This window comes from Spea bombifrons, chromosome 4 (genome assembly GCF_027358695.1).
Source record: "Spea bombifrons isolate aSpeBom1 chromosome 4, aSpeBom1.2.pri, whole genome shotgun sequence".
Taxonomy (NCBI): domain Eukaryota; kingdom Metazoa; phylum Chordata; class Amphibia; order Anura; family Pelobatidae; genus Spea; species Spea bombifrons.
The window spans coordinates 100777054-100789913 of record NC_071090.1 but is presented as its reverse complement, the minus strand read 5'-3'; the positions used below and the strand labels follow the sequence as shown (position 1 = coordinate 100789913).

The window sequence follows — 12860 nt, the reverse complement described above, 5'->3', positions numbered from 1 at the left end:
AACACAATTTGCTCTCCTAAACAATCCGTGTTTCTCTTGGAAACGGCACGCTTCCTGGCAGCTTCTTTCTGACTTGGGATCGTTTTCCTTTATTGTCAAATACTTTGATCTTTTAAAGTCAAAGTTCCACCTCCGACTTTATACACAACACATTCTCCTGCTGGTAGTATATCAAAGCGTAGCTACAAATCGTGTAAGAAAAATCTCTTACATTTAGAAATTCATAAAAAAAAAAAAACACGACATACCGTATTTCTCGATTATAAGACGACCCTGATTATAAGACGACCCCCCAAAATCTGAATATTAACTTAGGAAAAAAAGAAAAAGCCTGAATATAAGACGACCCCAAAGGAAAAAAAGTTTTACCAGTAAATGTTAATTCATGTAAACTATTTTTTTTAATAAAAGCTATGATTGAGAAAAATATTTTTTTTGTTTTTATTTCTTGTATTTTCCAACCTGTCCCCCAGTTACGCACATCTGCCCCCAGGCTTGCCACTCCAATATGGCACTGTGGCCCATGATATGCCTTTTAACCCTCTATATGCCACTGTGCCCCATGGTATGCCTTTTGACCCCCTATGTGCCACTCTGCCTCCAGAAATGCCTTATACCCCTATATCCCATTCTGGCATTTAGGGGGTTAAAATGCATATTATGGGGCAGAGTGGCATATAGGGAGGTATAAGGCATTTCAGGAGGCAGAGTGGCATTAAGGGAGTTAAAAGGCATTGTATAGAGCACTCTGCCTCCAGAAATGCCTTATACCCCCATATGCCACTCTGGCATTTAGGGGGTTAAAAGGCATATTATGGGGCAGAGTGGCATATAGGGAGGTATAAGGCATTTCAGGAGGCAGAGTGCTCTATTAAATGCCCCCTTAACGCCACTCCAGAAATGCCCTATGCCCCCATTTAACACACACACACCCTATACCCCCATTTAACTAACACACACACACACACACTCCCCCCCTCTCTCCCCTCTCTTACCGGTGCTTCCAGCTGGGGCAGCGGGTTGACGTCGCCTTCCGCTGCAGTCGCAAGGAGGTGGAGTTGGCAGCGGGGGTTTGTATGCGTCCGTCGCGTATACTTTCCCCGGCTGTCAGAGATCAGAGTTCCTCGCACCGGTGCGGGGAACTCTGATCTCTGACAGTCGGGGAAGGTCTATGCGACGGACGCAGACAACCCCCGCTGCTAGCCACACCTCCTTCCGGCTGCAGCGGACGTTGTCTACGCAGATCGCGTAGACGTCAACCCGCTGCCCCGGCAATACAGCAGGAAGCACCGGTAAGTGTGTGTATGATGGGGGGGGTGAGACAGGAGGATCCAGGTCCCCTGCAGCGGTGCGGGGGATCTGGATCTTAGTCTCCTAATCAAACCTCTATTTGAGGTCTGATTAGAAGACGACCCCGATTAGAAGACGAGGGGTATTTTTCAGAGCATTTGCTCTGAAAAAAACCTCGTCTTATAATCGAGCAAATACGGTATTTATGAATAAAAACGACATATTTTTAACGTTTCGTAACAATTGTTTCCTATCCCTTTGCTAGTTACTATTAATGAAAGATAATAATAGTGATCAGGCGCTAGTAATTTATACAACAAATGTGTGATAAATGTGTAAGTGAAAAAATGCTGCAAACACTAATAGGATAACCCCAAAATGCCTACAATAAACAAAATATAGTAAAGTGTTGCGCCTATTACAATTGTGACAATATAAATATATAAATAATATAATATCAAATAAACGAAAAACAATACTTATATTAGTTTTCCAGTTTCCATTCGTGGTGTCAGAGTATGTTGCAGTATGTAAAAATAAAGAGAAAAGAAAAAATCATAGTGCTTTCCGTAAATATATAAAAATCAAGTGAATCTTTCGTATGATCTTTCACTCACATGAAGATGAGCAATGAGTTTGCTCTGACTTATCAGGTTCTCTAGTGAAGGAGCTTCGACTCCGTTCCCGCCGAACAAGTTGTTCCGGGACGCCCTCTCCGAATTATCGCTTCGAGTGTTATACCGTCCACACGGCAACAAGTGCGGGTCGGGTCGATACGAGAGATAGAGCAGGCAGGGAGGTGAAGTATAGATATATATTTAATATTAAAAAAAGTGCAGCATGCTCACATTTAAAATAACAGTCTGTAGCGCGTCTGAAATTCTCCGTTCCTTTCCAAAGCAAACAGTTTTCAGGTTTAGCGCAATGACGTAATCCAGCGTAATCCAACGCAATCCAACACGCAAACGCGTTTCACCCAATCGGGCTTCCTCAGTGACGTGTTGGTTGGTTCTCTCCTCCCTCCTTAAATACTCGATCTCTCGTACGGTGTATTGATTGTCTCTCGTTACTTTGTTTCCAGTCTCTGTGACGTGTTAATTGGTTCTTGTTACATTGTATCAAGCATTAGCTATCTCTCTGTGACGTGTTAATTGGCTCTTATTGTGTTATATCAGGTTAAATTGGACCAGATAAAAATAATGTACATAATGAATTTATATAATATGTAATAAATTAGACAGTCAGTCAAAAGTACATCCATATATTGATACAAAAAACATATATGATGTGGAATTAATTCCACCTTGCTAACTTTTTAAATAATTAAAATTAAAATTAAATTTTAGATATTTACTGATCTTAAAATGCATTTTAAGATCAGTAAATATCTAAAATTTAATTTTAATTTTAATTATTTAAAAAGTCACTGAGGAAGCCCGATTGGGTCAACACGTCACTGAGGAAGCCCGATTGGGTGAAACGCGTTTGCGTGTTGGATTGCGTTGGATTACGCTGGATTACGTCATTGCGCTAAACCTGAAAACTGTTTGCTTTGGAAAGGAACGGAGAATTTCAGACGCGCTACAGACTGTTATTTTAAATGTGAGCATGCTGCACTTTTTTTAATATTAAATATATATCTATACTTCACCTCCCTGCCTGCTCTATCTCTCGTATCGACCCGACCCGCACTTGTTGCCGTGTGGACGGTATAACACTCGAAGCGATAATTCGGAGAGGGCGTCCCGGAACAACTTGTTCGGCGGGAACGGAGTCGAAGCTCCTTTACTAGAGAACCTGATAAGTCAGAGCAAACTCATTGCTCATCTTCATGTGAGTGAAAGATCATACGAAAGATTCACTTGATTTTTATATATTTACGGAAAGCACTATGATTTTTTCTTTTCTCTTTATTTTTACATACTGCAACATACTCTGACACCACGAATGGAAACTGGAAAACTAATATAAGTATTGTTTTTCGTTTATTTGATATTATATTATTTATATATTTATATTGTCACAATTGTAATAGGCGCAACACTTTACTATACTTTGCTAGTTACTAGTAGATTGATGCTATGTATATGGTACCTCCATTCTTTTGGATTGTAATCCTGCCCCCGTGCTGAACCTGCTTGATCTACTTGCCCTCTTCTCTCTCTGAAATCAAGTCCTGGACGGCATCTCGCTACCCGAAGCTTAACATCTACAGGACTGAATGTCTGGTTATTTCCAATCTCGTCTACTCGTTCGCTGTGAAGAATTCATGAATCTACCCAACAGGCCCATGTTTGGCCCACCTTTCACGTTACATTTCACTGCTCTCTCTCAGCCGTCACCAAACCCTTTCGCCTTCGCCTGTAAATATTTCTGATCTGTCCTTTCCACGCTACTACAATACCAATGCTGGATCTCAGCTCCTTCGGCGTCCGTATGTCTTAAATGTACGTCTGGTATGTATGTGGAGCCCGTTTAACGTGTACAGCCCTGCAAAGTTTAATAATTAAAAGATATTGTTTTAGATTTTGCCATCATATTCTGCAGCCCTGAGCAATGGTTAGCGTGGTGTATATGTAACATTAATTTGCTTTACCGGGTAAGGAGAGGTAAAGAGGGCGATTCTCCAAGTTTCATGTCTCTAAGAATTCATTTCTTTGTGATGGATTATATTTGGATTATTGGAACGCATCGCATCCCTCTTCCATCTAGTGCCCCATTATGCCACTGGCTCCACATACCCTCTAGAATTAACCCTTACATACAGAGCCTCCCATATCTCCATGTTATGTCAATACGACCTCCTAGCCACCCCCGTCACTCTGCCTGTGGCTTTTTTTTGTTTTTTTTTTCAGGATTTTTGACATGCTGTAACTATTCTGTGAAACTCTACCCCGCTCCACTTAATATAACTTTTAATGGCAAGTAAACCTCGCCTGTTATTTGAAGCATACAGTCCGTCCTCCTAATAACCTGCGTTCTGAACAGAAGCCATTTGTTCTTTCGCCCTTCAAAATCTCCACATCATCCTCACCCAGGCAGCTCCTTAACCTAATAGAATGTAAGCTCCTAAGTTCTGACTTCTCCTCCTGCTCCATTGTGCTTTATCACATCAATGTTCATGTCGGGTTTGTATTGTCAATTTCTAAAGTTTTTCATTTTTACAAATATCAGGCAACCTCAGTTCATCGCTTGACCACAAACTGTGTGTTTTAACAAGATGTTTTGTGTTTGATATAAAGACAGACTTTGGCTCCCAGGACCCCATCACTGATACCACCGCAGAAATGCGCTCACTGGTTTTAGCTTCTGCAAAATATCCTCAATACATTTTTTTTTTTTGAATAACCGTTTCTTTCACACTTGTTTTCTAATTGGTGCCGACTCCGGTATGAGGCCGAAAGGAAGAGTCTAGTCCCTAAACTTGTAGTTTTATATATATTTTTTTCAATGTTTGTGTCCATTGCATTTTACTGCATGCAAGCTGAAGCATCATTCTCTAATTATTGGAGTTTGAAAAAGTTTTCATTTCTTTTGAGACATTGTTGCGATTGACTGCCAGAACCCCCCTATTGACTAGAAAGCAAGTTCTAGCGGGCATGTTCAAGAAGCATACTGCAGTATGCTCCATGTTTTCAGCAGGAACAGCTGGGGGAGGAGGCGACATACAGAATACCTGCGCGGATTTGTATTCAGTAAAATGCAACGGAGCTTATAGAAAACGGACCCCCGTGAGCATTTAACACGCAAATAAGGCTGGAGCGCTCCTGTAGAAAGCTACAGAGTTGACACAAACCCCTGGCAGGTTCTACAAAATGTATTAAAAACCGTCCTTCAGACATTTACAAACCAATAACCAGCTGTACAACATATGTTTGGGATTTAATAAACCACTATGGCTGCATTAAAATGTGGCTTCTAGACATTGCAGCCATAGAACGGTTTTATCCCGTTTGCAAGAAGATATCTGTAGTAGATGCATTCTCCCAGTAGGTGACCCTCTGACACAGAAGACACGGCTGATCCTCGGGTTGTCTGCTTCACACCATATTTGAAGTAAAAGGAAGAGTTTTATTTAAGAAAGTTCAGAAGCGTGTGAAGGGGTAAATCAAGTTGTTTTGGCTTTCTGCTGTGGCTCAGTCTCTTGTTCGTATTCTATCTCCACGTAAGCACGTTTTCTCCTTATAGGACCTTTAAGAGGAGCCTTGCCCTTTGCCTTTACTTTGGAGACTTCACCTTCTTCTTCTTCCTCCTCTTCTTCTGTGGACTCTTCTTCACCAGAGGATTCCCCCTCATCACCACTGACAGCCAATTTATCCATGTCCTGCGTGAAAAGAACAGTAAAGCGGTAAAGTTACTTAACGTGGGAAGTCGGCAGTTTCCCATCTTGGACATTGATGCGTCAGTCTACGGCAGAATTGTTTTCTGTGCTTGGATTCTAAAAAAAAAAAACCTCCTTCCGGCTATCATTATGATAAAAAAATCAGTTAAAACATATGCCCCATCAACAACAAAGCGGTGAGGGTTCACTACAGACGTATATTGTTGAACAGAAGGGTACAAAAGGATTGCTAACACTATTTAGAGTGCCGGATCATGGGTAAAGTGCTTAGATTCCTAAATCTGACAGGATGCACCAGTGGGAATATTTCAGCCATGCTAGGGTTGAGTTGAAGCAGATAACTTGGGGCTTCAACTCACTGACTTTACTCCACGTACCTCAAAGTCGCTCAGATCACTCTCTTCCACCTCATCGTCTTCTACAAATTCTCTCTTTCCACTTTCCTGTGGGGAGGAAAAAAAGGATCCGTTTGATATCTAGGTGATACAGAGCCTGCATCTAAAATATTCTTGGTATGTTTCTCGAAGAACGCATCATCACAGGCACATACACAAACATGTACACACACAAACATGTACACACACACAAACATGTACATCGAGAGGTATGAACCAGAAAGAACATCAGGGCGCTGGAGAAACTGCTGCAGAGACCCTCAGAACTCCAAGGCTCTGAAGCAATCGCTCCATGTGTTCTGGCCCTGACCGTAACACAAAATGTGCTCGGTACTAGTCCAACATAAAACTATTCCCATCCCATCATTCTGTGGATCCCTACTCTTGAGACGTTGCTTTTGTTTCCATGCATGACAGTGATTAGCAAACATGCCAAATGTATTATTCGATGGATGAGCTAAAACTTGCTGAAAATAGTTTAACAGGCTACGTTGCTGCCGATCCAGGTGCTTGAAAGAAACACGTACACTACCATGAGTATTGTAATACTTACATCATCCTCCTCCTCCTCTTCTTCCTCCTCCTCGGACTCGGACGCACTTGCCTCTTCCTGCTGCTCCAATGCTTTGTCAAACGCTTGGATGGGGAAGTTATAAATATCGCCATACTGCAAGAAAATAGCAAAAAGTTGTCCAAACTCCATTTATTAATTATCCTACTCCCCCCCCATGTCGTGGTAGCCTTTTTGCAATCTCTAAAATCTGCCCCCTAAATCACAGTGGCGCACTACATTCTAACTGCCGCAGTAGCCCATCACAGTCTCCGTTTACTTCATATTCCATGCTTGCATCTCTCAGAATTCCCCTTAACGGCTCCCAATCATGTTGTGTTTTTAGATAAGATGCCAAACCAGGGCAGTCCCCATGCCAGTGTTTATCTTTTCCCCAAAACAGCCAGAAGCCCCGTTCTCTCTTCTTACCGCTCCTTTTTTGAGACGCTCCAGCAATTCCTTCTCTATTGCATTGTCCAGCTGAGCAGCCACCAACGCTTTTTCCTGATTTCATGGGAAGAAATGGAGAGGTTACTGAAATGGCAAAGCCTTCATAGCACAAAGACCACAAAGCTCTGTGTAGCTCAAGCACCACCGGACGATGACCAATATATATATATATATAAAAAAAAACATAGAACTTGACGGCAGATAAGACCCATTCAGCCCATTTTCCTGGTGTAAGACTCAGATCTTAATCAGTCCTTCATCTTGTCTTAGATTCAGGAGAGCTTTATGCATATACCATGCATGTTTAAATTACTTCTGATAGGAGGCTGTTCCTTTATCTACCACCCTGCCAGCAAAGGAAAACTTCTGTGCATTACATCCAAACCTCGGACCCTCTAGTCCTAGACTATGACCTCTATTTCTAAAGGACAAAACGTATCTCCTGTACTTTGTTAAATCCCTGTAAGTATTTAAACGTTTCTAACACATCTACTCCTCCTCTCACACATTCCTATATTCAATATACTACGGGCCTGGCAGCACATCTACAGCACGAAGTCAATTCAACAGCATCAGCTAAACGGCAAGTTACCTCTCTCCTCTTTTCTCGTCTTTCCACTTTCCTGCTCAGGGGAACGAGTTTGCGCCTGTGAAGAAAAACGAAAATACGTCACCCGGAAGCCTATGCTGACATCGGAACACGGACACAGACGGATCGGCTCAAGATAGAATCTTTGGTTGACGTTAACGCTATTTTGCGGACCAACATAGAAAAAGATGGCGCCACATAACCTTCCACTTAAGACATCAAAGTCATAAATAATTCAATATGCCATTCTGCGGAACAGATCCCTTAGAGGTATCCCATTGTACGGTGCTAGGCAAATCCACAGTTATACCTTATTGTAAGTAACACCAGGTTTAAGTGCATCTCACTTACAAAAACCTATTTTGCGTGTGTGTTCTTTTTTGTTGTGTGCTATGGTGTTGTGTTTTAAGGTCTAACAATCTTGTTCTACATAATAAACCTCAGGTCAGGGTATTAAATCCATTATAACAAAGGATATATATCTAAAACTGGAAACCTTTACGATAAAAGAAAGAAAAAAAAAAAGACTCCTCCAACTTACTGTCTCTTCAACGTGAGCTTCCTGATCCGGATCAGATACTGCGTGATCTTGGTGAATCTCTGCTTGCACTTGTGCCGTATAAACCGAGGCCAGTAGATGAGGTTTTCATCGATCTGTTCGAGCGCTCGCTCATAATTCTTGCTCAGACGCACCTGTTGAGAACACGACCACCAGGTTCCATAGTTAGACTTTAAGCAGGAAGAGAAAAACATCCCCTGGCTTTGTGTCTCTGGCGATGCCGTTGACCTACCTTCTCCCATAACCGAGCTGGAAAAGCTGCCCTCTCTATGGTCTTCATATACAAGTAGCAGATGCCTGCGAGACAGGAGAACAGAGACTTGATCACAATCAACCTACATTCTGAATATGCAGTAATAGGAATAAAACAAATGAGAAAATATATCTATATCTATAATAAGATTGTAAGCTTGCGAGCCGGGCTCTCTCCACCTAATGTATCGGTTTGTTTTAGTCTGTCAATTCTTGTCATGTCATACCCCTTGAATTTATGTATTGTATTAAGCGCTGTGTAGATTGTTGGCGCTATATAAATAAAAGATAATAATAATAATTCCTTCCTCTATTTGGATCTGACCTCAAAGAGCCAAGCTTTGCTAGACCTTGAAGTGCTCCAGTTATGGCCACCAAATCAAGAGCGAGCGCCACAACGTCCCCTGAGCAACCAACACTCACAGAAATGTATGATTTTTAGGACATTTTTTCCTTTTAAATGAGCTTTCCCACGTAGAGACATATTTTAATTCCCATAAAACTCAGAAATTTCTCACTAGAGGATTTTACCATCCCTGCTAAAGTACCGTCAAATAAAAAGCTTTGGAGGCGAGCGGCTTTTCTCTCGTCTCTTGAGAAAGGCGACATCTGCTCCTCTTTTACTGTTCTCCCGGAAAGCACGCGGTGTATCGCTTACCCTTTTCCTCTTTGATGGTGGCATACTGGCTATTCGCGAGAGGACAGGAAGAACGGTTACACTGTCCGGTTATGTTGTATTCATTCCGACAGAAACTCTGTGTCTTTGTTCTAAAAAAAAAATAAAAAATAACAAAATCAAACGTTTATTTTGAAATAAGACAACATACAGTGCTGAATGAGCCGGTGCTGATACGTAAAGAAATATATTAAGAGATATATGTATTAATACATTACACTTTAATAAAGGTATCTTTATATCACTCACTTTATCTTGAAGGAGCAGAATTGTTTGTTTCCCACAATGTCCCAGATAACCTGAAAAATAAAAAGGAAAGTATCAGCGATCCTGCAACTAAAACCCTTTAAATGGGGAGGGGGTTGCAGGAGAGCTTCAGTTTCATCTCATGTGGGTTGCAGGAAAGCTTCAGTTTCATCTCATGGGGGTCTATTCACTTAAATGAGAGCTGACAGGAGAGTTGTGCTTCAGCCCCTGATTTTACTTTATATTATGAAGATCCAGCCCCAGAAAGGTTCAGCTGTAGGAAGACCCTGGCCGGCCCTGTATAATGTATAGTTAAACCAGCAAGCTTTCCTCAAAATCTCCTTAAATTATACACTATATAGGACCAGCATGGCCCTTCTTACTGGAGAAACGCACCAGCATTGGCCCTTCTTACTGGAGAAACGCACCAGCATTGGTCCTTCGTTCTACATATTATAACATATATATTATTACACGTATAATGCTACATTAGGAGGTACCAACAGTACTGCACTTCTACTCCAAGAAAACCCTGCACGGTCCTGCCATCTACTGCTTTAGTGAATAAAGCCCGCTTCCTAAAACATAAAAATTGTACAGCGCCATGTAATTGGTTGGCACTTAATAAAAGACAGTAATAATAATAATCTATTTTCTGACATGCGTGATCACCTTGGATTCTTTGTGAATTCTCTCACTTTTACCCAACTTAACCAGCGATAGTCACCAAACCATCCCCCCCCCGGCATGAGGCCCATCATTCACTAACTAGTCCCACGAACGATATTAAGGAGAAATATTGGCTACAAATCACAGACCTGCCCGGCTTTCGGGCAAAACTTTAAAAGATGAAACTACAAGCGCCTAGTAGTTAACCCTTTCAGGGCGATCGGGGCAATATTTCTAACATGAAATCGAATGAATGACGTCAAATCATTCCGCAGAACCCAACCCAGCATGATGTATTGATGGAGGGGAACAGGCAGAGAGGGCTGAGGATATTACAAGGAAGAAAATCAAGATTCATTCATTACGGGTCGCTGTGCAGAGAAGCTGCATAGAACCGACTGGCCTTATCTTGCATACAAATCCTACTGCCGGGAGTCGAACTCCACTAACTCCCATTATAAACCCGTTAAACCCACTATGTCTACCCCCCAGTTACCCCCATCGTTTGCTCACATCATCGTGCTGCATCTTGGCGACTCCACGTCACACGTGCTTACAGACAGAACCGGTACCTATCGCGTGGAAACTCAGCACGCCGCCATCTACAAGGAGCAAATCTCGCGAGGCTCGTCACAGCGCGCGTTACTTCCGCTCCCCAACTACGGGAATGTGCCCACATTCAACATGTCCGCGCTGGGCGTATTGGATATTAAATTCAAACGGGCGAGCACAGAATCACTAACCAGTTTTCACCATAGGAATTATTAGGGGAGACGCACAGACATCTCGGAGTGTATATAGACTCTACACCAGTTATTAAATGTCGTACGTATCATATAGAATATTTAGCTAGTCCACGCCCACCACCATATCGAACTGTGATTGGATAACAAATATGCATATTTTAAGACATGCAGAATACGTTCTTTTAACAAATCTTGGGTGGAAAAAAGTTACAAATAAAGCTTTTTATGTTCAATTTATATCAGGCAGTATCTTCGCTACCGAAAGGTTTATTAATGAAAACACGGCCCACTGTGTCACCATAACTTTATCAATGGGTCCTTTGAGTTTGGTTTTTGGCAGACGCTGCAGTGCGTTGATCCTTCTGGTTCTTGCAAATGATGAGTGGGTTTTCATGCTTTTGCGTGATATGTGCATCCCGACCTTGTTACGACTTTGCACATTACCCATCTGACCAAGAATCATAGGTATCGTGAGTTTGGATCATATTGTGTGCTGTAATAGGCAGCAGAGCTATTTCATACATGAGGGTTTTCAAAGTAGGTTATGCTCTAGTAGTAAAATATGACTTGTCACCAATCCATTGTGAGAAGTAAGCCCCATCTTGTAATGGGGTGCCAAACACTAGTTAGCTATAATCTGTATTGTGTTGGCCGTAGCAAGAGAAAAAACACATTTGGTAAAGCTGATACCGTTATTGGCTGACTGGCATATAATAGATTGTAAGCTTTTGAGACTACCTAGGTCTCTTCTTCAGGCATGTGATTGTAAGGGATATGCACCAACAAAATAAACCAGCTTTAACTCATACCGTATTATAATAAATAAGAAACACTGGCAACTTGAATTGGAGAAACAGGCCGTGGTCTTTTATTTAGCTTACAATGTAACATCAACCAATTACTTAATATAAACATTATAACCATAAAGCACTCTTGGCCCAAACCCCAGAGTGCAACCATCGTGGTCTTTTATTTAGCTTACAATGTAACATCAACCAATTACTTAATATAAACATTATAACCATAAAGCACTCTTGGCCCAAACCCCAGAGTGCAACCATACTTAAATACTCAAAGACCATCTGCCCTAAAGCCAGGACAGTCAAAATACCACTGGTTCACCCTCTTTCCTCCTACATTTTATTTATTTATATATAGATTTTTTTTTTAAGAAAAAAGGGCAACCTTTACCCCAATAATCATATTATACCATAGATAGTCCATTAGATGTCAGCCAATAAACGGGATCATCGTTACCAGATTTGCATACACTAATTACTTTCACAAATTATATTACAGAGCACTATTGTGCTGCACAAGTAACAGACCTGCTTGTTTTTTTAAGGCAAATCTTGAAAAGGTGAAACTGCAAGGGTCTAGTTAACCCTTTCAGAAAATCAAAAACAAAATTTATGGGTGAAGGAAAACACACAGACAGAGTTGAGTGTAACGTAAGGAGGAAAATCCTGATTAGTTCATTACATATCTCTGTACAGAAAAAAACGCCATATAACCCACCAACTATCTACATACACGCACTACTGCCCACTGTGTCACCATAACGTTACTAAACGGCGCTTTCACTTTGGTTTTTGCAGCAGCCCCACAGAGTTGATCCTTCTGGTTCTTGCAAATGATGAGTGGGTTTTCATGCAGTTGTGTGATATGTGCATCCCAACCTTGTTACGATTTTGCACATTACCCATCTGATCAAGAGCTGTAAGAGGTTCCATGCCATCTGTAAGGGCAGATTTATTCTTTGTTTGTGGTTTATGTTGCTAATGTCTTCGTAAAACTATGTATAATAAGTGCTGCTGGTCTGATCAGTGGTTATGTGCTTATCAAGTATAAAAGGATGAAAAGCAAACTTGGCAAAATTGTCCCTTTACTGGCTTTGTCTCATATGATGGATTGCAAGCTCTTGAGACTACAAGGGCCTGGTAAATCTCTTTAGGGGGATCATTGTGCACTTGCAGAAAATAATAAAACAACACAACATTTATGGATAAAGGGAAACACAGAGAGAGAGTTGAATGTTTCGTAAAGAGGAAGATCAAGATTAATTAATTAGGTGTCGTTATACATAAAACTCCATA

The 12860-nt window shown here is 41.3% G+C and overlaps 1 protein-coding gene and 2 non-coding genes across 3 annotated transcripts; 2 read left to right on the top strand and 1 right to left on the bottom strand.

Annotated features, from left to right (window-relative positions):
- Positions 1-5092: 5092 nt before the first annotated feature.
- Positions 5093-10640, bottom strand: MAK16 (MAK16 homolog). The gene is made up of 10 exons (XM_053461840.1): positions 10532-10640; positions 9353-9402; positions 9086-9195; positions 8408-8472; positions 8158-8309; positions 7620-7674; positions 7007-7081; positions 6581-6694; positions 6010-6075; positions 5093-5614 (listed from the first exon to the last, which is right to left on the bottom strand). The coding sequence occupies exons 1-10, from the start codon at positions 10544-10546 to the stop codon at positions 5399-5401; spliced, it is 918 nt and encodes a 305-aa protein (XP_053317815.1). The 5' UTR covers positions 10547-10640; the 3' UTR covers positions 5093-5398.
- A 480-nt stretch (positions 10641-11120) lies between these two features.
- Positions 11121-11218, top strand: LOC128492982 (small nucleolar RNA U13). The gene has a single exon (XR_008354188.1). It is a non-coding gene; the product is annotated as a small nucleolar RNA U13 (small nucleolar RNA).
- A 1160-nt stretch (positions 11219-12378) lies between these two features.
- On the top strand, positions 12379-12476 carry LOC128492983 (small nucleolar RNA U13). Its single transcript, XR_008354189.1, has one exon. It is a non-coding gene; the product is annotated as a small nucleolar RNA U13 (small nucleolar RNA).
- The last annotated feature ends 384 nt before the right edge of the window (positions 12477-12860 follow it).